We start from the raw sequence: 24,360 nt of genomic DNA, 5'->3' as shown, positions 1-24,360 counted from the left end.
ATCCTTGTCCCTGACACTGTTCCTCTCAAATGACACCCTGTACAGCTGCTTCATTCTGAAGTTATGTTTCTGTAGGATGCGACTTAGTGTAGAAATGCTGACCCTGTTGATATTGTTGAATTCATTTCCATTTGCAATTATGCGTTGTTGCAACTCACGAAGTCGCATTGCATTATTTTCTCGCACCATTTCAATGATGGCAAGCTCTTGTTGTTGAGTGAAGAGCCGTTCCCTTCCACCTTGAGGAGGTCGTCCAACCATTCTGTAGAAAATGCCACCACAAGATGTCATTGGTTAGGTTATTTTTCACATACTGTACTTTCAAACTGTACACAATACTGCAACATCACAATGGTATTCCTTTACATGTCCTTATTATCGATGCTACTGTGTAGCGACTGAGGTTAGGGTGGACTCTTTGCCCAGCCTCCCTCATGGACAGGCCATGATTTATCACATGGTCCACCAGAGTAGCCCTGATGTCATCTGATATACGTCTCCGCACTGGTCCTCGTCCTCTTCCACGTCCTCTTCTACATCCGACTCCTCTCTCTCTTTGTCCTCCTCTTACTCTGACTCTCATTGCCTCCATGCTTGCAAAGTTCTAAAAATGGCTTACCTGAGGCCTATTTGTAGTGCTAAGGCTCAGACTGATTGGTGTTCTGTTTTCTGTGCAAGTTTTTTCAGGTGTGTATGTAAGTGCATACAATTGCCAGATGAGTTTTGCATCTGGCATCTGAAACATTTAAGTGTGACAAACATGCAAACAAATAACAAATCAGGAAGGGGGCAAACACTTTTTTACACCACTGTATATAAACTCATGCGGGACTTCCTCCGCATCCATTTGCAAAACTCTCTGAAATACAGCAAAAGATCACATTGTGTAGATCAATTTACTGTAGGTCTGCTATACAGTAAAATTACATGTACAGTAAAAAGGTTATGTGTGCAGTACACACTACTACAGTCAGTGAACAAAACGTACCACCACATATTCACGCCGCAGGCCTTTCACCCTGTCTGAATTTCTTTCAAATGGCACTTTATACAGTTGTTTCATCAGAACTTAATGTTTTTTAAGGATACGGGCTATCGTTGACAGAGAGACCTGTTGGACATTATTGAAAATTCGGTGATCATTGACAATATGGGCTTGAATTTCTCTAAGTCTGATTGCATTATTGGCCAAAACTAGGTTTATGATCTCTCTCTCTCTTGCTCCTGTGTGAATATGGGGCCCATCCCTCCTTGGTGTTCTCGACATTCAATCCTATGTTGGCCAAACAAAATACATGTAGCTTACTGTAAAATGATACAGGAATAGATACCAAAACTGTTGATATAGTACATGCAGTAAGCTATTGATTTTCTGTTGACAGAAGATACGTTTCTCACCTGTGCTCTTGACGAAATGTCTGAACTATTGATGCCACCGTGTACCTACTTAGGTTATGCTGTACTCTCAGTTCAGCCTCCCTCAGTGTTAGTCCATGGTTTATTACATGGTCCACAATTGTAGCAAGAATTTCGTTACACAGATTTGGTTGTCTTCTTCTTTGTGCATGTCCTACCCCTCCTCCAGGTCTTCCTCTCCCTCTCCCTCTTCCTCTTCCTCTTCCTCTTCCTCTGACACCGTCCATTTTTTTTGAAGACAGGTGAACTTACCTGTTGCTTTTTTATAGTGCTTAAACCTGATTGGTGTGTCTACAATTAAGCACCAGTGTGTGTGCACACCTGGTGGCTGTGTTTAACCAATTGGTTCATGGGTGTGTTCATTTGAAAGCCTTTGCTTTGAAATTGCAAGGAAATGACATCATGGTACATTTCTGTGTCAAATGCAAGTGTGTTTAGTGTTTTGCAAATCACTGTGTGTAATGTTTTGCAAAAAGTGTGAAGCTGACAATGTGCTTACAGTTGTGCAAATCTAGGCCGGTGGTTTGCTCCTTGAGTGTAAGGTTTTGCTAATTGTGGGAAAGTTTTAATTTTAGTGTGTAAGCAATTGAAAAAAACTGTAGTTATGGTTAGATGTCGCAGAATACAGAGATATCTCCTTATCTAACCTCCTCTCTCTCCCCTCTCTCCCTCCGTCTAGTGTCTGCCAGTGACTGTGACTCGGACCTGAATGCTGAGTTGACCTACTACACTCTGAGCCCAGACTTCAGCATCTCTCCCCACGGCACCATTTTCCCTGCAGGGCAGCTGGACTATGAGAGGCCCAACCATCTGTATGAGTTTGTGGTGATGGCTGTGGACAAGGGAGATGTGGCCCGGACAGGTACAGCCACTGTACGCATCCGCATGGCCAACGTCAACGACGAGGTCCCCGAGTTTTCCCAGCATGTGTGAGTACAGTACTGCTTCTCCTCTTCATCACTATTACTGTAACATCATAAGGAAGAGTGGTTATCACAATCATCATCATGGCCATCATCATCGTCATCATCATCAACATCTAAGCAGAACACCTACAGTATTTCCTTATTTGTATTATTCATGTATCTCCCTTCTCTACGCATCATTTATCTTTAATCACCATTTTCCTTCCACCCTGCCTGCTCTTCTTGTTGTTAACCTTGTCAGCCTAGGCCATACCATTTCACTTTACTCTGCTCTGCACAGCTGCCTCCTCCCACAATCCAGTGCAGCTGCAGTTTCCCAGAATTCCACATGGCTGCCAATTCCCAAAATCCAGTACAGCTGCTGCTGCTGGTCTACAACCCAAACCCCTTCAAAACAAAACACACACAAAAAAAGAAACAGAAACTGGGATTTAAACATCTCTATCTGTCCTGTTCCTCTTGGGCATGTTTCCTGCCCTGTATTAGCTCATCCGCACATTCTTTTTTTTTAAATGCTGTTCCGGGCCGATCTGTTGTGATGCATTGAGCTGTTGTTTTTTTCCCTCTGGCGTTGCTCCGGCCTGTGGCTCTTTTAATTGGACAATTTTCTGGCAGCTAGCTCTGCAAATTGGTGAGGCAGGTTCAATCAACCATGCCTTTAGTTGTTGTGGAGAGAATCACGCCAGCACCAGGGCAGTGTGTGTGTGTGTCTGTGTGTATGTGTGTGTGTGTGTTTGTGTGTACTGACATACATGTGGTTTTCAGAGAGAGATGGAGAGGTAGGGAAAGAGTTGAGAGAGAGAGATGGAGTGAGTGAGTCAGACAGAGTGAGAGAAAGAGTGAGAGAGTAGGGGGGGTAGAGAGATGTAGAGGGAGATCCAACTGCCCACCAGGGATGTCTGTTTTAATCATTCAGATGAACAGTGGCAGGGACCCAGTGTGTGGGTGTGGCTGGATATGGATTGCTGAGATGGATGCACTATGTAGATGAGTTAGCTTTTAGTTGTTGGGATTAATGTTGTGGTGTGGGTAGGTGAATGGGGTGATGTGTGTGGGTCTGTGTGCGGGGTTATGTGTGATGGGAGGCTGTGTGTGGGTCTGTGTGGTGTTGTGTGTGTTATGATGCTATTGCTGTGTGTATCTGTTGGGGGTTTGTGGGAAGAATTGATTTCCTGTCAGCAGGAGCATCACCGGTTTCCCCTCATGCTCTGTCCATTCTACAGAGATCTACAGTGAATCGTCATTGTTACTCTAGTAATTGACTAACTTTGTGATGGCCGTCAGACTGTTATTTCTATTGGGCTCAATTGGATCAGCCAGTTTCAATGGCCACTCGGTTCGCTCCCCTATGCTGTTCGTCACTATCGGATGAAAATCTCATCTCCAAAACAGAAACTTTTCAGGAAAAAAAAACCCAACAACTATATTTTCCTATTAACGAACATACATTGAAACTTCAGAAGATATGTTGAATACATTTTTGTGGGCCTAGACTCATGAAATGTTCAGCGTATATTGAGGGGAGTTACTGCTTTCAATACATGTACCAAAAAATATTTTAAAAAGCCAAAAATGGAGTTACGAGGTTTTCATTCGACAGTGACATATTGCTGGTGAAATCGACAAAATTAGTCTTGTCACTCAGCCTGGTGTACACTAAGTAGATCATTACAGGGATTGTTTGCTGGCCGACAGTAACCTGAGTGATGAGTGAATTGGATAGGCAGAGAGATATTTATAAATGTATTCACAAATCTCTGACAATCTGTTGACATTACAGAAGATGGAGAAATGCTAATGAGCACTAACAACAAGCTAGTCTCAGTCTCGGTCTGGCGCTGTGTGTTTTGTCAGTCGTTAATATGTAATAGATGTGTTGGGTAAATTGGCTAATTATATTGTGGCTGATGTCAGTCATTGTGAAGGGAAATGGGGTTAAGGGTGACAGAGCGTCTGTGTGTCTGGTGTGGTAGTGGCGGGTTGGCTGGTTGGCTGACGGGAGGGAGGATGTTGGCAGACTCTGATGGAGCACTAGTTGGAGTTTGGGTTGAAATTAGATTGATGGGACAGATAATGAGAGGGCGAGTGGGCACTGTGAGGGGAATACACAACCACTGTCTGTCTGCCTGAGCAGGCGCCTGCCGCATTCACCATTCACTCACTCACTGCCTCTCCCAAAAATGGCCGCCCCGACTGGGAGTTGTCAGTCAGTCCTGTGTCAGAACCCCGTCACCTGGGCCAAACTCCATGGTAACAGGTGAGAGACGGAGAGCAGCCTGAGTCGGTGACTGGCACCCTTTGAGCGGCGCAGGGAGGTGATGGAGAGGAGCTGTGGTGTGGTGGATCCTCTCCTTCTTATTTAAAGAAAATGGAGCCTGTGAAAATAAAGCCTTTGAGAGATGTCGTGTGTGTGTGTGTACAAGGGTGTCATCTCATCATGGGAAACGAAGGCCCTTTGAGGCTGGTGACAGATTAAAGGTTGTTGTGCCGTGGCGGTGGGTGTTGGAGCAGGCAGGTTGCATGGGGAGGGTTGAGGGGGTTGAGGGGGGCGTCTCCAAGCGGGGACATAAATCACAGTCATGAAACGCCTGTCAGCATGCCTCTGTTACCCATCAATCAGTTGTGTGGGAAAGGACCTGATGACGAGTACAACCGCTCCCCTCTCTTCACCTTTCCCTCGATCTCCACTGTCTATCTCTGTCACTCTCTGGACCTCCATCCATCTTACTCTCTGGACCTCCATCCATCTTACTCTCTGGACCTCCAGCACCATCATTCTGTCCCTTTTCTCCTCCCTTTCCCAAACCTCTCTCCATTTGTCAGGAAACTGATTTGACACGATCACTGAACAGTTGAATTAGTTTTTAATTTTGAATGTATCATTGTAGTTGATAATCCTTTTATAAGACTTTTTTATCATCTTCATTTGTTCTGCATAAATTATCAAGATTATTGCTCCATACAGTCTGCATGCCTATTGAAAGACAACTTGACAGGGCCCTAATCAAGTGAATGACAGGGCCCTAATCAAGTCAAATCACATGAATGAAACTGGAACATTGGTTTCCATGGAAATATACAGTGCATAAGGCTCTTGCGTAAACAATATACTGGGAATGAATCGCTCAATATAGACACATGAAAGGTTTGTTACTTTTCTGCCCTAAGAAATTATATTATGATTGGACAATATACAGTAGACCTTCATTGTGGTCCTCTGTAGCTCAGCTGGTAGAGCACGGCGCTTGAAACGCCAAGGTAGTGTTTTTTTTTTTTTTTTATTGTAGAGAAATTCTGCGCAGCTTCCATCCACCGGCACAGGCAGAAAGGAACTTAAAGGAAATGTTCTCAGAGGCATGCTCATGCTGTGAATGCTTTATCCCTCTCCCCCACCCAGCAAAATTATTCCTATTCTAATGACTGAGAAGTGGAGGAGGGGGTAGCAGACAGACAGACAGACAGACAAGACCGACAGACAGACAAGACCGACAGACTACAGACAGGCAGGCAGACTACAGACTGACAGACAGATAGACAGACAGGGAGACAGATAGACTACAGACAGACAGACAGACAGAGCATGCTAGCTCAGTAGAAGAGTCCGTCTCTGTCAGTCTGTCAGAGTGAGTCGTGCCTCTGTCTTGTTTTTGCGTCCACTAGCTCTGAGCGGAGTGGAGCGTGGGTGGAATGATGAACGACAACATACTGTGCCCACATTGAGGCCCTGTTTGTCTTTCCACTGATAGACGCACTCACATCCACAGGAACATTTCAGTTGAGATGAAGCGAGAGGGTGATGGTGAAAGAGACAGCTGGGAAGACCGTTGTGCTTATATCTGTGTGTGTGTGTGAATGTGTTTGTTTTGCTTCACTGGGACTGTTTGCATTGAAATAAAATACTGTTCTTTATGTATGTACAGTCTGAAAGCAGCACCAAAGTGTTTCTGAGGATGAGGGATGAGTGGGATTCTGTGGGAATAGGACCATGGTCGTCTGTGTACCTTTATGTGTGTTCCTGTGTAGAGGAGAGTAAATTGTTATTTTCTCAGATCAGTGTATAGGTCTGGAAGTGTTCTTTACATTACAGGCCTGCTAGATTTGAAGGCCACAAACTGTACAGTATAGTCAGTTTACTGTAGGTATAAATTGAATCCAGTAATGGACCATCTTCTGTTCTGTCACTACTATCAGGAGCTTCTATCACGTAGCCAGTCCTGGAGCCTGCTCTAGGGTTCCCAGTCTAGGGGTCCCGGGCCAAGGCTTGGCCAATGGAATAAACTGAGCGCGGCGGCCGCTCAAGACTTCAGCAAATTCATCTTTTGCCTCCTCGAGCGCCGCTTACGGACCACCACGGCCACATGCAAAACTGCTTGTGTTTGCCACCTGGCACCCTACTCCAACTGAAGTCTATGAGACCTTCGCCGCTTACCGCGGCACGTCTGTAAGCGCCTTTATGTGTGAATCTCCTATGGGGAATTAATATGACTGACAGTGTGAGATCAAGGTGTTAATGCATTGTTTGTGTATTCTATATTTGGCATATGTACTATATAATGTAGGTATATCTATAGTATACAATAGGGGTTTGTTTGTGTGTGTTTGTATGACATGCTGGGGTTGTTTGATTCTCTCCAGAGTTCCTCACAACTCTGTCATCCAAGTCACTCGTTCTTTCACACCCCAACCCAGCCACTTTGTGTTGTCTCCCCAGTGTGACAGGCTGCCAACAGCTGTTTACTGAGTGCTGTCTCCATAGAATTAGGAAATTAGAAATCAGGTTGTCTCCACCTAGGCTCACCATATCAGACACTCAACCAACTCTGTTTTTACCCTCGCAAAAACAGCTTCATAATGCATTCATAAATCTGTTTGAAATATTCAAGTGATTAAAATGTGTCTGCAGCCTGGTGTGTTATTCACTCATTTTCACTCTCACACTCTGCATTGTCGCTGGGGAGACGCGAGGAGAGGTGTTGATTTTGGGATGTCTCTCTCGCTCTGTTAACAGCTACCGGACCTTTGTCTCTGAGGACGCCGGGCCTAACACACTGGTTGCCACGGTGCTTGCCAAGGACCCAGACGGCGATGGAATCACCTACAAAATCACAACGGGCAACGCCGAGGGCAACTTTGTTATTGACAGCCAGAAAGGTGAGACATATTGTTTACACCCCTCCCTTCCTTTTCTTCAGTGAGTCCTTCTGCTCTCCCTCCTCCCCATCCCTTCTTGCAGATATTGCACTAGATTGGGTGAAAGGAATTGTCATGAGGTACGCTTTAGCTGTCGTTTATTTTTAGTGTGGCTGATTTTGTCATTGCAAATGTCATCAAAGGTTTACTCCAATGTTTCAAGTTGGAGTCCCTCCTAGCTTTTAGCCCACCATGGAAGCAATTTGAAATCGAAAATGTGTTAAAGGCCTAAACTAATTTCATAGCCCTCCCACCCTGGGTAAATTGCACCATTGAATCTGCATATCACATTAAAGGGTAATAAGATTACTTTAGCAAATTCAATTACTCTGGAACTTCAAGGTGCAATTTCCTTTGTTCATTTCCACTGATAGTAACTGTCAGCAGATAGGGGAGATTTCTCAACCATATAAAAAAAATAAAAGCCATATAACCCTGATTGGTACACAAAACAAATAACCTGCTATTCATCCATGTCACTTCAATTGCTTTAAATGGCTGTAAAACTGCTCTTCTAAAATTACTGTTCTCACACATTTGGGTGGCCTTTTGTTTCGCCTCTAGCATGCATTCGGAAAGTATTCAGACCCCTTGACTTTTTCCACATTTTGTTACATTACAGCCTTATTCTAAAATGGATTAAATAAATAAAAAATCCTCATCAATCTACACACAACAGCCCATAATTACAAAGCGAAAACAGGTTTTTAGAAAATTTTGCAAATGTATTACATTTACATTTTAGTCATTTAGCAGACACTCTGAAATACGTCATTCAGACCCTTTGCTATGAGACTCAAAATTGAGCTCAGGTACATCCTGCTTCCATTGATCATCCTTGAGATATTTCTACAAGTTGATTGGAATCCACCTGTGGTAAATTCAATTGATTGGACATGATTTGGACACTAACACACCTGTCTATATAAGGTCCAACAGTTGACAGTGCATGTCAGAGCAAAAACCAAGCCATGAGGTCGAAGGACTTGTCCATAGAGCTCAGAGACAGGATTGTGTCGAGGCACAGATCTGGGGAAGGGTACCCACAAATGTCTGCAGCATTGAAGATCCCGAAGAACACAGTGGCCTCCATCATTCTTAAATGGAAGACGTTTGGAACCACCAAGACTCTTCCTAGAGCTGGCCGCCCGGCCAAACTGAGCAATTAGGGGAAAAGGACCTTGGTCAGGAAGGTGACCAAGAACCCGATGGTCAGTCTGACAGTGCTCCAGAGTTCCTTTGTTGAGATGGGAGAACATTCCAGAAGGACAACCATCTCTGCAGACTGGTCAGACTTAGCATCAGCGCATACATCCTGCTGCTACTATATGACAAGTTTACACACTATTATTGGACCCTATTATCTCTTTCACTCACCTGTGGAGCTGTCTGGGCTCACTAGAGGGGTTTAACCCTTGTATTACTCACATCATTAAACTGAAGATTTTCTCAAAAGCCATTATTTCAAACTATTCCATATAGCTTCTTATTTGGTTAAAATCCTTCATGGTTCATACCCATATAGCACTCATTACTTTGGGGGCAAAGGACATATTCCACACGCACGCTCGTGCACACACACACACAAGCCCCACCCCCATCTCATCACTCTCGCTCTCTTTTAGAGATCAAAGTATTGTTTTACTTCTTCTCCACGGATCGTCAAATCTCCTCTACTTTCCTGAAATTTCCTCAATCATTCATGGGATTTTTTCTCGGGGACAGATGGGCTGTGTTAATTTGACTGTAACTCAGCGTAGAATATGTTTCCTGAGATTGAATACCGTTTTAAGAATTCAAACAGCAAAGTCAATAAGATGATCACCCTCTTTGTATTAAAGACATAAATACAAAGCCTCCGTTCCCAGCATGAGGGAAGTATTTACCGAGACGACAGGCAAAATGTTTACTCCAATAAACAGGTAGATCATGTCTACGGCTAATGTGAACGACCATTCTCTTTTTTCCCTTTTTATTGCATAGTTTTTTTGTTGTTTGTCTGTGAAGAGCCCATATTGAAGAAGTGTTCTAATTCATCCGCAGGCTGTTAAAGAAATCCCATAGGTGTAGGAGTAGTAATGGTTCATCATGCTGTCCTCTCTCAGTGCCACTAGTTTAGTGGGAGTTTTGTCGTGCGTGTGATGTGAGGTTTATATAACTTCCCCCATTGCCTCGCCCCGTACTGCACCCCTTTCTCCAGTCGTTCCTCCCTCAGTCTCTCTGCCTTTCATGGCTCCATCCCGCTGTTTTGGGGCCAGACGATGATTAGAGGTGGCGTTGAGAGAGGGGCATCGTCTCCCCATCCCTCCCCCCTGCCAACCCCCTCCTCTCTATCATACGAAGCGGCGTGTGCTCAGTGACCCCTGGAGAAACATCTTCTCCATCTTTGATGTGCGATGATATGTGCTGGCCGAGTCTCACCGACCATGTTTAGCAGGGTGAGCAAGGTCTGTGACGCACACTGCTGCATGCCTCGGCCTGCCTCACCCAGCACTGTCACACACTCACACACACACACAAACGCGCACACACTCACACACACACACATGCTTGGACACACGCACGCACACACACATACACATTATTTGAAACACATGCATGCTCACAAACATCAATTCCATCACCCAAATACTGCGGGACCACATATCTTATAGAACGGAAGGGACACAGGCTATATGCTTTGTGTCACGATCGTTTACGTACGAGACGGACCAAGGCGCAGCGTGATAAGCGTACATATTTATTTAACGTACTTAACACACGACAAAACAACAAACAAACGATACGTGAAATCCTAGGTAGACTAAATAACATACCTATCCGGAACAAGATCCCACACAGACTGGTGCCAAACGGCTGCCTAAGTATTGTCCCCAATCAGAGACAACGAGCTACAGCTGCCTCTGATTGGGAACCACCCTGGCCAACATAGATCTACACGATCTAGAAAACACAACATATAAAATTTGACATAGAAACTACACACCTGGCTCAACATTTAAGAGTCCCCAGAACCAGGGCGTGACAGTACCCCCCCCCCCCCCCCAAAGGCGCGGACTGCGACCGCGCCACACAAACACAACAGGGTAGGGGCCGGGTGGGCATTCCGCCTCGGAGGTGGATCCGGCTCCGGGCGTGACCACCACTTTCTCTCCACCTCCCCGTTGCGCCCCTGGTCTGGTCTGGCACCGCTGACTGGAGCTGGACCCGATGACGGTGGATCGATCTGTACAGGCTCCGGACTGGAGCCGCTGGCCGGAGCTGGACTGGGCACCGGTGGAGCGGATTGCTCTGGCTCCGGAGTGGATCCGCTGACAGGAGTTGGACCGGACCCCGGTGGAGCGGATTGCTCAGGCACCGGTGGAACAGGCACGGGCCGTGCCTGACTGGACACACGCACCACTGGCTTGGTGCGGGCAGCAGGAGCGGGCCGGACCGGGCTGACGACGCGCACCACTGGCTTGGTGCGGGGAGCAGGAGCGGGCCGGACCGGGCTGACGACGCGCACCACTGGCTTGGTGCGGGGAGCAGGAACGGGCCGCACCGGGCTGACGACACGCACCACTGGCTTGGTGCGGGGAGCAGGAACGGGCCGGACCGGGCTGACGACGCGCACCACTGGCTTGGTGCGGGGAGCAGGAACGGGCCGGACCGGGCTGACGACGCGCACCACTGGCTTGGTGCGGGGAGCAGGAACGGGCCGGACCGGGCTGGCGACGCGCACCACTGGTTTGGCGCGAGGGACAGGAACAGGCCGGACCGGGCTGGCAATGCGCACCACTGGCTTGGTGCGAGGGACAGGAACAGGCCGGGCTGGACTGGGAAAACGCACCACTGGCTTGGTGCGAGGGACAGGAACAGTCCGGGCTGGACTGGGAACACGCACCACTGGCTTGGTGCGGGGAGCAGGAACAGGCCGGGCTGGGAACACGCACCACTGGCTTGGTGCGGGGAGCCGGAACGGGCCGGAACGGGCCGGAACGGGCCGGAACGGGCCGGGCCGGACTGTGGAGGCGGACTGGAGGTCTGGAGCGAAGAGCCAACACAACCCGTCCTGGCTGAATGCCTACTTCCACACAATATGTGTGAGGCATCAGCACAGGATGTACGGGGCTGTGCACTCGTACTGGCGCTACAGCACGTGGCACTGGCGCAGGATATACGGGACCGAGGAGGCGTACTGGAGACCACGAGCGTTGAGCCGGCACACGCCGTCCTGGCTGAATGCCCATCTTTGCACGACACGTGCGTGGTGCTAGCACAGGACGCATAGGACTGTGCCGGAACACTCGCGGCACAGTACGTGGCTCCGCATAGCACGGAGCCTGCCCAGTCACACGCTTCCTAGCCTGAGTACGGGGAGTTGGCTCTGCTCTAACCCTAGGCTCCGCCAACCACCCTTTTAGCCCCCCCGAAAAAATGTATTGGGGCTGTCTCTCGGGCTTCCTCCTCGGCCGGTACCCTCTGCGTTGCCGCTGCTCCTCTCTATAGCGCGCCTCCACAGTCTCCTCCCAAGGACGGTGATCCATTCCGGCCTGAATCTCCTCCCAAGTCCAGGATCCCTTCCCGTCCAGGATCTCCTCCCTGGTCCAGGCTGTCTGTTCCTGGACACGCTGATTGGTCCTCTTTTGGTGGGATCTTCTGTCACGATCGTTTAAAAACGAGACGGACCAAGGCACAGCGTGATAAGCGTACATATTTATTTAACGTACTTAACACACGACAAAACAACAAACAAACGATACGTGAAGTCCTAGGTAGACTAAATAACATACCTATCCGGAACAAGATCCCACACAGACTGGTGCCAAACGGCTGCCTAAGTATTGTCCCCAATCAGAGACAACGAGCTACAGCTGCCTCTGATTGGGAACCACCCTGGCCAACATAGATCTACATGATCTAGAAAACACAACATAGAAAATATGACATAGAAACTACACATCTGGCTCAACATTTAAGAGTCCCCAGAGCCAGGGCGTGACACTTTGCTCTTGTAATGTCTTAAAATCTCTCAACTCTGGCTCAACCTTTTTCTGAGCAGTCTTTGAAGTCATGACGAGATGTTTATGTCATCCTAAGACATCCTCCTCCAGATAGATACTGATGTACGGTAGGCCTCACAGTCAGCTTTTTGTTCAATTTGTCACATTCTACCACAATGTATTGGTTTGATGTTCCTGAGTGTACACCCAGGTGTGTGCATTCACTGTGCGTGTTCGTGCGCGATTATGTGTGAATACTACCCCATGTGGCATGCATTTGCAACATAATTCTGTGTGTGTGCAGAGTCATTCTCTCCCTGGGTTGCTGGGAGTATGTGACATGTCCTCCTGAGGATACGTCCTCCTGAGGATACACCCTCTCCTTCAACAGGCTCGCTCTTATAGGACCAGCTCCCTGGCCTGTGGTGCAGCTAGTCAATCTCTTATAGGACCATCTCCCTGGCCTGTGGTGCAGCTAGTCTTTCTCTTATAGGACCAGCTCCCTGGCCTGTGGTGCAGCTAGTCAGTCTCTTATAGGACCAGCTCCCTGGCCTGTGGTACTGCTAGTCAGTCTCTTATAGGACCTTCTCCTTGGCCTGTGGTGCAGCTAGTCAGTCTCTTATAGGACCATCTCCCTGGCCTGTGGTGCAGCTAGTCTTTCTCTTATAGGACCAGCTCCCTGGCCTGTGGTGCAGCTAGTCAGTCTCTTATAGGACCATCTCCTTGGCCTGTGGTGCAGCTAGTCAGTCTCTTATAGGACCAGCTCCCTGGCCTGTGGTGCAGCTAGTCAGTCTCTTATAGGACCATCTCCTTGGCCTGTGGTGCAGCTAGTCAGTCTCTTATAGGACCAGCTCCCTGGCCTGTGGTACTGCTAGTCAGTCTCTTATAGGACCAACTCCTTGGCCTGTGGTGCATCTAGTCAGTCTCTTATAGGACCAGCTCCGTGGCCTGTGGTGCAGCTAGTCAGTCTGTTATAGGACCATCTCCTTGGCCTATGATGCTGCTAGTCAGTCTCTTATAGGACCATCTCATTGGCCTGTGGTGCAGCAAGTCAGTCTCTTATAGGACCATCTCCTTGGCCTGTGGTGCAGCTAGTCTTTCTCTTATAGGACCATCTCCTTGGCCTGTGGTGCAGCAAGTCAGTCTCTTATAGGACCATCTCCTTGGCCTATGGTGCAGCTAGTCAGTCTCTTATAGGACCAGCTCCTTGGCCTATGGTGCAGCTAGTCAGTCTCTTATAGGACCAGCTCCTTGGCCTATGGTGCAGCTAGTCAGTCTCTTATAGGACCATCTCCTTGGCCTGTGGTGCAGCTAGTCTTTCTCTTATAGGACCAGCTCCCTGGCCTGTGGTGCAGCTAGTCAGTCTCTTATAGGACCAGCTCCCTGGCCTGTGGTGCAGCTAGTCAGTCTCTTATAGGACCAGCTCCCTGGCCTGTGGTACTGCTAGTCTTTCTCTTATAGGACCAGCTCCCTAGCCTGTGGTACTGCTAGTCCAGGCCGTCCACCCCGGTGAAACCAGTCATTCTGACAAGCTCTCCCAGGCAGCCTCCTCCATGGCAGCTAGTGCCCCATCTCCACCACACACGCCCTGCCACTGTCCCTGTCCCTGCCCCCACACTGTCACACTCCCGGAGCGTAGCTCACATCACATTAGAATTGATCAAATGTTCCTCTTGGCCCGGCCGTGCTACTGTAGCGCTCGTACCACGCCTCATTTCAGAGACAGGATATCTCCTGATTCCCTATGGCTGGTTGTTGAATGGCCCTCAGTATTTCACCCCTCCTCTCCCACTACTCTCCCCCTCCTTTCACTCTCCTCCCCCTCCTCTCCCCCTCCTCTCCCCCTCCTCTCCTCCTCATCTCACCCCTCCCCCTCCCCTCCCCCTCCTCTCACCCTCCTCTCACCCTCTTCTCTCCCTCCTCTCTCACTCATCTCCTCACCCCTTCTCTCCCCCTCCTCTCCTCCTCATCTCACCCCTCCCCCTCCCCTCCCCCTCCTCTCTCCCTCCTCTCTCCCTCCTCTCCTCCTCATCTCACCCCTCCTCTCCCCCTCCTCTCCCCCTCCTCTCTCCCTCCTCTCACCCCTCATTTCTCCCTCCTCTCCCCTGATACTCTAGTGTCTTTCATGTCACCCTGTTAGGCAGAGATAGACAGACTGCGCTGGTCTCTAAAGAGCAACAACATCCAACGCAGACCCTCTGAAAGCCATAGAAATGTATATAGCACCCAGTGCATCTCCAATGGTTGCATCTGTGCCTGTTAGAGTCTTAGAAGATAAGACAGAATGTATTAAGTGTGTCCACAGCCCACACACGCACTTTGCAAACACCAAAGGCCAGATGAATGCAACATGAAGAAAAAGAAAACACTCTGAAGAGAGAGGGGGAGAGAGAGGGATGGAAATCTGCCGCCCACACTAAGGTGACGGCCAATAGGAAACAGAGAAAAAGTCACCAAGGCACCGAGGGGAGTTGACGGTCACCGCGGAGGTAAGAGGAACCTCAGTCACACAGACAACAGACATACACCATCCTTTGTTGTTTTATGCACCACCAAAGGTGGGACTGACAACCGCCTTTGTTGGATGCAGTCACACGCTGGCCAAGTGTCAAAGACACTGGGAGAGATGTTGAGGAAGAGAGCGACATGGCTGTTCTACACACCAGATGTGTCAGTCACGAACAAAGGAGCACAAGCAGACCCTCCAGGGTTGAATTCAGTTCATGCAGTTTTATATACAGTATAAGGGAAAACCAAGGGCACAAAGTGTCCAAAGCTGATAAAACAGCATGTTCTCGCTTTTGCTGCCCTATATAAGTCAGTCAGGAGACCTTGCGAACGCAGAGGTTCACTCATTCATAGTGAGGTCATAACTTGTCTCTGATTGGTTGTTGCAGGTCTGATCCGGCTGCGCTCCAGCCCACCTCCCAGACTCCAGGGGATAGAGTACATCCTGAACGTCACAGCGACCGATGACAACGCCTCTGGCGGCCCCCAGGCCCTCTCGTCCACCGCCCAGGTTATCGTCGGCGTGGACGACGTCAACAACAACAAACCTGTCTTTGAGAGGGTAAGCTTCGTTCTCACTGCTCTATGTCATGGTTTTGATATCTGTTTGGCTCTGAACATACATCTCATTACAGCTCATTGTGTTTCCCAGCCTCTGTCTCTCAGCCTTAACTATGGGGGCATACTATTAGAAATAAATAAAGGTGTTAGCAGAGTTCTGAGATGAGCATCAGTACTCTCCTGTTGACTTCCAGAGCTTAGTCTTTCTCTCTCCTTCCAAATCGCTCTGGTTTCTCGGTTTCTCTTATCTGTTTATTGCAGCTCCCTTTCTCTCTCTCTTTATCGCCTCTGTTTATTACCTCTCCATCTCCGTCCTCCAGTGGTGTGATTAGCCGGCCGACCCACTCTATTTCTAGATCATCTAAGGGTTTTTAATGAAGTGTTTGAAAGATATGCCGAATCATCACTGCCCTACCTGTTTTCTGCCGATGTCTCAATTTTAAATTAGATGAAGTTAGCCTTTGAGATATTTGGAGCTAATTGTGCCTCGCAAAGTAAAGCTACTTAACTCCCCGGAGTCCTGGGAGCATTTTGTACATATGCGTGTTTCACATGTTAGTCTGAAAGATGAGATTAAACCTTTTCATGTGCTCTCACATGGCTCCCTCAGGACTCCCTCATGCTTTGTTCTTTGAATTGTTTTATGTTATATTTATCTGTGCTAGCATGCTCAAACTATAGTCGAACTGAGGTGCGGACAATACTTTCCTACAAAAGGGAGAAAAAAGTCCAAAGAGAGTAAGTCCAAAGAGAAATTCTTTCAAAAATAAAACACAGCTGGATCACTTTGCCTGTGTGCTCAGTTTTCTCCTCCTCTGTGCAGGCAGCAAACAGCAGGCAGAGAGAAGAGAGAAAGCTGCTTTTATGTTGTTTCGTGCCCTTGGCCCTCCTGCTCCTGTTTGTTTGGCTGAGGTTCAGGCAGTTCCTGTGCATTTGTGAGCATCAGTGACTCAGGGATTCCTAAGAGAAGGGTCCCTCCTGGGCCCATGGGTTGTCTGTGAGAGTGCCAGGTCCTGAAGCTTCCTAAGAGGGGGGTAAATGCAGCTGGAGAGGGAGAGGGGGAAGAGGGGGCACCGTTTGAGTTTGAGATCCACCACAGCCCCTCTCATCCCTGACTGGGACTCCCTTAGGGACACCTGACCTCTGAAAACACATTGAATTTGGGCCTAGAAAGACTGTGACCAATGGTTAGAGGAGGGAGTGGCGGTGGAGAGGGAGGAGAGGGAGAGGAGGGTGGAAAATGCCCCCTTGTCATTAATTAGATGTCAGAAGTAAGCATCAAAGACGAGCTGCTGAATTGATCTGGGATCTTTTTTTATTTGAAATGCCGTCTCTGTCTGAGGCGCGCCAAAATGAGCCGTCTGATGATGGCAGAGAGATGGGATTTTGGAAGATTTGACTGTTTTCTCTTTATACACACCAAGCAAGCGCTCAGATGATGATGAGGAAGGAAGGAAGGTGTGTGGGCGTCGGAGCACATCCAAATTATCCAGGCTTACGCCGTATCTCTGTGGATCTGCTTCGCTGGAATTGATTCAAGGCCGCTTTAATTATAAAACACAGATGAATCTCTACAGAGCAAAACAGGGATTAATAAGAGACACTTCCTCCTCGAACCCCTTTCTCCACTTCTCTCCCCCTCTCTCTCTCTCTCTCTCTCTCTCTCTCTACTTCTTCACTTCTAATACTATTCCCTTTCTCCTCCTTTTCTGTAACTCCTTTCAATGATTCACTTCTATCTCTCCGCTCTCATTCCACTGTCCATCTCCCTTTTCCCTTCTCTTTGACTATTTCATAACTGTCTCCCATCCCTCTCTCTTCCATTCCCGCCACACATGTCCTGAATATACTGAATGACCTTTTTCTTTCATTTCATCCCCTTCTATGCATCCTAATTTCTATCCCTCTGTCATTTGGTAACTGGCATGCCTCCATTACCCATCCTCTTCTCTGTCTCTGTCTCTGTCTCTGTCTCTGTCTCTGTCTCTGTCTCTGTCTCTGTCTCTCTCTCTCTCTCTCTCTCTCTCTCTCTCTCTCTGTCTCTCTCCCACTATCCCTATACCTCTCCCCCTTTCCCCCTCAGTGCCAGCAGTACCGGGAGCGGACCACGGTGCTGGAGAACCAGCCTGCAGGAACGTTTGTCCTCCAGGTCCACGCCGTAGATGCAGACGAGGGCTCTAATGGGAGAGTCACCTATGGATTCATGCACAAAGACAGCACTGTGCCTGCCTTCAGTATCCACCCAGACACAGGTACAGTACAGTCCAACTTTACTGTTTGGTTGTGGACCCTAGTAGCATCCCCATAGTGTTTAGGCCTTATGTCATCTGGTACTGAAAAGGTTACAAGTCTCTGCAGCTCTCGCTAATGTTTCTCAGTCTCCCTCTCTTCCGATGGTCTCTTTCTCTCTCTATCTCTTTCTCTCTCCTCCTCCTCTCTGGATCACTTTGGAACTGCCTTGACGTATTTTATGAATTCCAAAGTTAAATCTAATTCACTTTAATGACACCCTTTCAAAATGTGCCAGCACTCAAAATGAGAAGAAAAGACAGCGTTTAAAATTTTTTCACAAGCCCTCTTTTAGAAATGAATTGCTTTATGAAATGTAACTGTTCAGTGGACATCAATCATTAACCTTTATAGAGGAGAGAAAGGAGTGAAAGGAGAGGGATTGGCTTTGCATGAACTGTGAGGAATCCTCCGAATGACTTTGATTGAATTCAAGTGCAATTTCCAAAACCCCAAACATTTCATCATAAACTTTAATAGCACATCAATTACAGTGTACGCACGTCCTTCATTAGTATATTGAGATCTGTAATTACATAGCGTTACGTTCGCTAACATAACACATCAGATTCAGTATTTCATCATAAACTTAGCCTACACCCTGACAGTAATAACATTTGAGAGAAAATGTTGTGTTCGGTCTGCCTTTGTCCGTTTGCCATGGCAACCACTGTATAACACTGTTCCCTCAGGTGTGATAGTGACGTCCAGGAAGTTTGACCGTGAGCGTCAGCGGGAGTACGCGGTGACAGTGACCGCTACGGACCAGGCAGCAGACCCCCTCATAGGGATCTGTCAACTCAACATCCTCATTCTCGACGAGAACGACAACAGCCCCAAGTTTGAGAACCAACGCTACGAGTGTGAGTGCTGGGGATCACACACACACACACACACATACACATGCAAAAGCACACATACATGCACACATGTACCTATGCGCATATGGGAATGCACTCACACGCACTCACACACATATGCACATAATCTAGTCTAGTCCTATTATCGATCCAGTAGTATTTGCAGATCATGTCTACCTTGTTAATGTTTTATTGACAACATCACTTCTTTGTTCATCTTGCCAAGACATAGTTTAATCAGCAGAGCTAATTTTCAGATTTATTTTTGGCCAATTGAATATGATGTGTTGTCTTCCCCACAGACTTCCTTCGGGAGGACACAATGATTGGCACCAGTTTTCTGCGTGTGGCCGCCCACGACGATGACTACAGCACCAATGCTGCCGTCACCTACTCCATGTCTAAAGAACAGCCAGAGTACCTGAGGGTCAACCCCCTAACAGGCTGGGTCTACGTCAACCAGCCCATCTCACAGGTCAGGAACACAACCTTAACCCATAACACTAAACCTAACACAACCATAACCCTTCTCAGCTGTACGTCAAGTCCACCTGCCCCATGTTTCATTGGTTGAGATGAGACTCATTACAGAGAATATTTCCCACTTCATTGAGAGCATAGAGGAAGTCTAATATGTATTTTTTAAAGTCTTTATAAACTAGCACAAATCTAACAAGCTAATGTTTGAGAGCTTTTTTGCCGTTTTCTTCTTTCTTCTTCGCTGGCTAGTCTGTAAATGTCCCTCCTCAGGGGAGAATGTTTTATCACATAGCAGAAAATGGGAAGCCTGGTGTAGTGAGGAGGTGTTAGCATGCTTTTTTAAAAAGTTATGCTGCTATGACTACAGCGTTCCTCTATCAGCAGAACACTGTTGGTAGCATTCTATCAGTCACCCGTGATGAGACAGTGTCATTTACATTTACCCATTACTACCAATGTTCTACCAATATCCAGTAGCATGAGTCAAATACAGCCAGCGTGTCCCTGTCCCTGTGACACTCCCTGACACTGTCATCTTGCATGACATGCATCTCACTGTAATCTAATCTACACAATCACTGGGAGGGTTTATGTTTCCTTGCTTCTCTAACTGTCCTTCACCCCTGTCTAAACTGCTATTATTTCAGTCAGCGTGTGTCATGTCACAGCTTTGTTGTTGCTATGACTACAGAGAACCTACATCACCCGGGAGATAGTTGCTACGGACGGGGGGAACCGGAGCAGTTCGGTGGAGCTGTCCGTCACCATCACCAACGTGAAGAACCAGCCTCCGCAGTGGGACAGGGACAGCTATGACGTGGTCATCCCAGAGAATACCGTCAGGGACACACCCATAGTGGTAAGATGGGACCGGGACAAACAGGCTACGTCCCAAATGGTATCCTATTCCCTATGTAGTGCACAACAGGGCTCTGGTCAAAAGTAATGCACCAAAAAGGAAATAGGGTGCCATTTGGGATGCAGATATACTGTATGGGTGGAATGTTGGGAGAAATAGATCAAGTCATCATGTTTTAACATACACATGGGGAAGTTCCAAGATGGCGTAGCAGTGCGGTCGTGTTCTCTTGTGTGTCCATGTAAATAGCCTGTTTTTTGTATTTTTTTTTGTATTTTACATATATATTTCCCTATCACACTTTTCATCCTTCTACTAAATATACTTTCCTGCAACCCGCCTCACTCAATGTGGAACGGATTATATTATTTACTCACCTTTATCTAGAATCTCCAGTTGAAACTAGCCAGCCAGCTAACTAGCTAACTAGCTACTTGCTATTAGCCACCGTTAGCGGTTTTCACCCAGAACATCAGATTTTCTGCCGGAATAACTGAATCACTGGACCTTAACACCGGATCGCAACTAGCTAGCCGCAACTGAATGGATGTCGAATGGATGTTGCTGTAGGCTAATCACCACTGCCCCCGAAGCAAGCACCAGTTAGCCTTGAGCTAGCCTCGAGCAGGCCCATATCCCGGCTATCTACCTCTCTGTCTACCGGATGGGAGTAGCCAGCTAACCAGCTAACTAGCTACTTGCTATTAGCCACCATTAGCGTTTTTTCAACATTGTCCGTGGACTGCACTACCTACCAGCCAGCTCTAGCCTGGACTATTATCGGCCAGTCTGCACTGTCTGCACAGCGCATTATCGAGCCAGAACCTATCTGATTTTCTGCCGGAATCACTGAATCACTGGACCTTTAACACTGGATAATCGCAACTAGCTAGCTGCAACCAAATGAACGTTGTTGTTAGCTACTCAGCCTTGAGCTAGCCTTGAGTCAGGCACATCTCCCGGCTATCTACCTCTCTGTCAACCAGACGGGACCTCCTAGAGTTGACACGGAGCCCCGCCGATCCATCACTACTGGTCTGCCGACTTAATCGTCTGTGGTTTCAACAGGCTTCCCGTTGTGACGACCACGAAGATCCATCTGCTAGCCCTGGCCCGCTAGCACACACAAACTACAACCGTGCTTCCTGCTCGCTGTGCTGTAGCACCAATTCGAACTGCTCTCAGACTCACATATTGATGTTCACTGGACCTTATGATCACTCAGCTGCACAGCTGATGCCTGCTGGACTGCCCAAACTTTATCGCCATTACCAGTTGTTGTCTTAGCTCTCTCTAATAACACCTGTGATTGCTTTATGCCTCTCTCCCATGTCAATATGCCTTGCCTATTGCTGTAACCAGTTAGTTCTGATTATACAATTTCACTGTAGAATCCCAAGTCCCTCTCAAACTGCCTCAAATAGTTCCTTTGTTCCACCCCCCATACACGCCGAGACCGGCTCAATTGGTGCCTCCAGTGATGCTATCTCTTTCATTGTTACCCAACGCTTAGGTTTACCTCCACTGTACTCATATCCTTCCATATCCTTGTCTGTACATAATGCCCTGAATCTTTTCTACAACGCCCGGAAATCTGCCCCCTTTATTCTCTGTACCCAACGCACTAGAAGACCAGTTCTTAAAGCCTTTAGCCGTATCCTTATTCTAGTCCTCCTCTGTTCCTCTGGTGATGTAGAGGCTAACCCATGACCTGCAGCCCCCAGTATCACTCCTACTCCCCAGGAGCTATCATTTGTTGACTTCTGTAACCGTAAATGCCTTGGTTTTCTGCACGTTAACATCAGAAGCCTCCTTCCTAAGTTTGAGTTATTCACTGCGTTAGCACACTCCGCCAACCCTGATGTTCTAGCAGTGTCTGAATCCTGTCTTAGGAAGGCCACCAAAAATTCTGAAATGTCCATCCCCAACTACAACATTTTCCATCTAGATAGAACTGCCAAAGGGGGTGGAGTAGAGATAGCCAGCAGAGCTCCATCATACTATCCAGGTCTGTGCCCAAACAGTTTGAGCTTCTACTTCTAAAAATCCACCTTTCTAGAAATAACTCTCTCACTGTTGCCGCTTGCTACAGACCCCCCTCAGCCCCCAGCTGTGCCCTGGACACCATATGTGAATTGATTGCCCCCCATTTATCCTCAGAGTTCGTACTGCTTGGTGACCTAAATTGGGATATGTTTAACACCCCGGCCATCCTACAATCCAAACTAGATGCCCTCAATCTCACACAAATTATCAACGAACCTACCAAGTACAACCCTAAATCCGCAAACACGGGCACCCTCATAGATATCATCCTGACTAACTGACCCTCTAAATACACATCCACTGTCTTCAACCAGGATCTCAGCGATCACTGCCTTATTGCCTGCGTCCGTAACGGGTCTGCGGTCAAACGACCACCCCTCATCACTGTCAAACGCTCCCTAAAACACTTTAGCGAGCAGGCCTTCCTAATTGACCTGGCCCAGGTATCCTGGATGGATATCGATCTCATTCCGTCAGTAGAGGATGCCTGGTTGTTCTTTAAAAGTAATTTCCTTAAATAAACATGCCCCATTCAAAAAATACAGAACTAAGAACAGATATAGCCCCTGGTTCTCCTCAGACTTGACTGCCCTTGACCAGCACAAAAACATCCTGTGGCGTACTGCATTAGCATCGAATAGCCCCCGCGATATGCAACTTTTCAGGGAAGTTAGGAACCAATATACACAAGCAGTTAGGAAAGCAAAGGCTAGCGTTTTCAATCAGAAATTAGCATCCTGTAGCACTAACTCCAAAATGTTTTGGAACACTGTAAAGTCCATGGAGAATAAGAGCACCTCCTCCCTGCTGCCCACTGCACTGAGGCTAGGAAACACTATCACCACCGATAAATCTACAATAATCGAGAATTTCAACAAGCATTTTGCTACGGCTGGCAATGCTTTCCACCTGGCTACCACTACCCCGGCCACCAGCTCTGCACCCTCCGCTGCAACTTGCCCATGCCACCCCCCGCTTCTCCTTCACACAAATTCAGACAGCTGATGTTCTGAAAGAGCTGCAAAATCTGGACCCCTACAAATCATCTGGGCTAGACAATCTGGACCCTTTCTTTCTAAAACTAGCTGCCAAAATTGTCGCAACCCCTATTACTAGCCTGTTCAACCTCTCTTTCGTAACGTCTGAGATACCCAGAGATTGGAAAGCTGCCGCGGTCATCCCCCTCTTCAAAGGGGGTGACACTCTAGATCCAAACTGTTACAGACCTATATCCATCCTGCCCTGCCTTTCTAAAGTTTTTGAAACCCAAGTTAACAAACAGATCACCGACCATTTCAAATCCCACCGTACCTTCTCCACTATGCAATCCGGTTTCCGCGTTGGTCATGGGTGCACCTCAGCCACGCTCAAGGTCCTAAACGATATTATAACTGCGATCGATAATAGACAGTACTGTGCAGCCGTCTTCATCGACCTGGCCAAGGCTTTCGACTCTGTCAACCACCACATTCTTATTGGCAGACTAAATAGCCTTGGTTTCTCAAATGACTGCCTCGCCTGGTTCACCAACTACTTCTCAGATAGAGTTCAATGTGACAAATCGGAGGGCCTGTTGTCTGGACCTATGGCAGTCTCTATGGGGGTGCCACAGGGTTCAATTCTTGGGCCGACTCTTTTCTCTGTGTATATCAATGATGTTGCTCTTGCTGCTGGTGACTCTCAGATCCACCTCTACGCAGACGACACCATTTTGTATACATCTGGCCCTTCATTGGACACTGTTAACAAACCTCCAAACGAGCTTCAATGCCATACAACACTCCTTCAGTAGCCTCCAACTGCTCTTAAACACTAGTAAAACTAAATGCATGCTCTTCAATCTAACGCTGCTGGCATCCGCCCACCCGACTAGAATCACTACTCTGACTTAGAATATGTGGACAACTACAAATACCTAGGTGTCTGGTTAGACTGTAAACTCTCCTTCCAGACTCACATTAAGCATCTCCAATCCAAAGTTAAATCTAGAATCGGCTTCCTATTTTGCAACAAAGCCTCCTTCACTCATGCTGCCAAACATGCCCTCGTAAAACTGACTATCCTACCAATCCTTGACTTCGGCAATGTCATTTACAAAATAGCCTCCAACACTCTACTCAGCAAATTGGATGTAGTCTATCACTGTCACGTTTGTTGAATGACGGGTCAGACCAAGGCGCAGCGTGATATGCGTACATGTTTATTAAACTTTAAACACACGACAAAACAACAAAGGAAAC

General features: G+C 47.6%; 1 protein-coding gene across 1 annotated transcript in view; it reads left to right on the top strand.

Moving 5' to 3' along the window:
- Nucleotides 1-24,360, top strand: part of LOC311127608 (neural-cadherin-like) — a gene marked incomplete at both ends in the record, with an annotated part of 196,071 nt that overhangs the window by 93,420 nt on the left and 78,291 nt on the right. The window contains 7 exons of the mRNA XM_084159431.1: nucleotides 2,096-2,345; nucleotides 7,351-7,493; nucleotides 15,415-15,587; nucleotides 17,670-17,838; nucleotides 18,568-18,738; nucleotides 19,038-19,210; nucleotides 19,907-20,074. Of these exons, the coding sequence (XP_084015557.1) occupies nucleotides 2,096-2,345; nucleotides 7,351-7,493; nucleotides 15,415-15,587; nucleotides 17,670-17,838; nucleotides 18,568-18,738; nucleotides 19,038-19,210; nucleotides 19,907-20,074 (1,247 nt within the window). The remainder of the gene's footprint in view (nucleotides 1-2,095; nucleotides 2,346-7,350; nucleotides 7,494-15,414; nucleotides 15,588-17,669; nucleotides 17,839-18,567; nucleotides 18,739-19,037; nucleotides 19,211-19,906; nucleotides 20,075-24,360) is intronic.

Source organism: Coregonus lavaretus (genome assembly GCF_964263955.1).
Source record: "Coregonus lavaretus genome assembly, chromosome: 4".
Taxonomy (NCBI): Eukaryota; Metazoa; Chordata; class Actinopteri; order Salmoniformes; family Salmonidae; genus Coregonus; species Coregonus lavaretus.
This window is presented reverse-complemented; position numbering and strand designations above follow the sequence as displayed.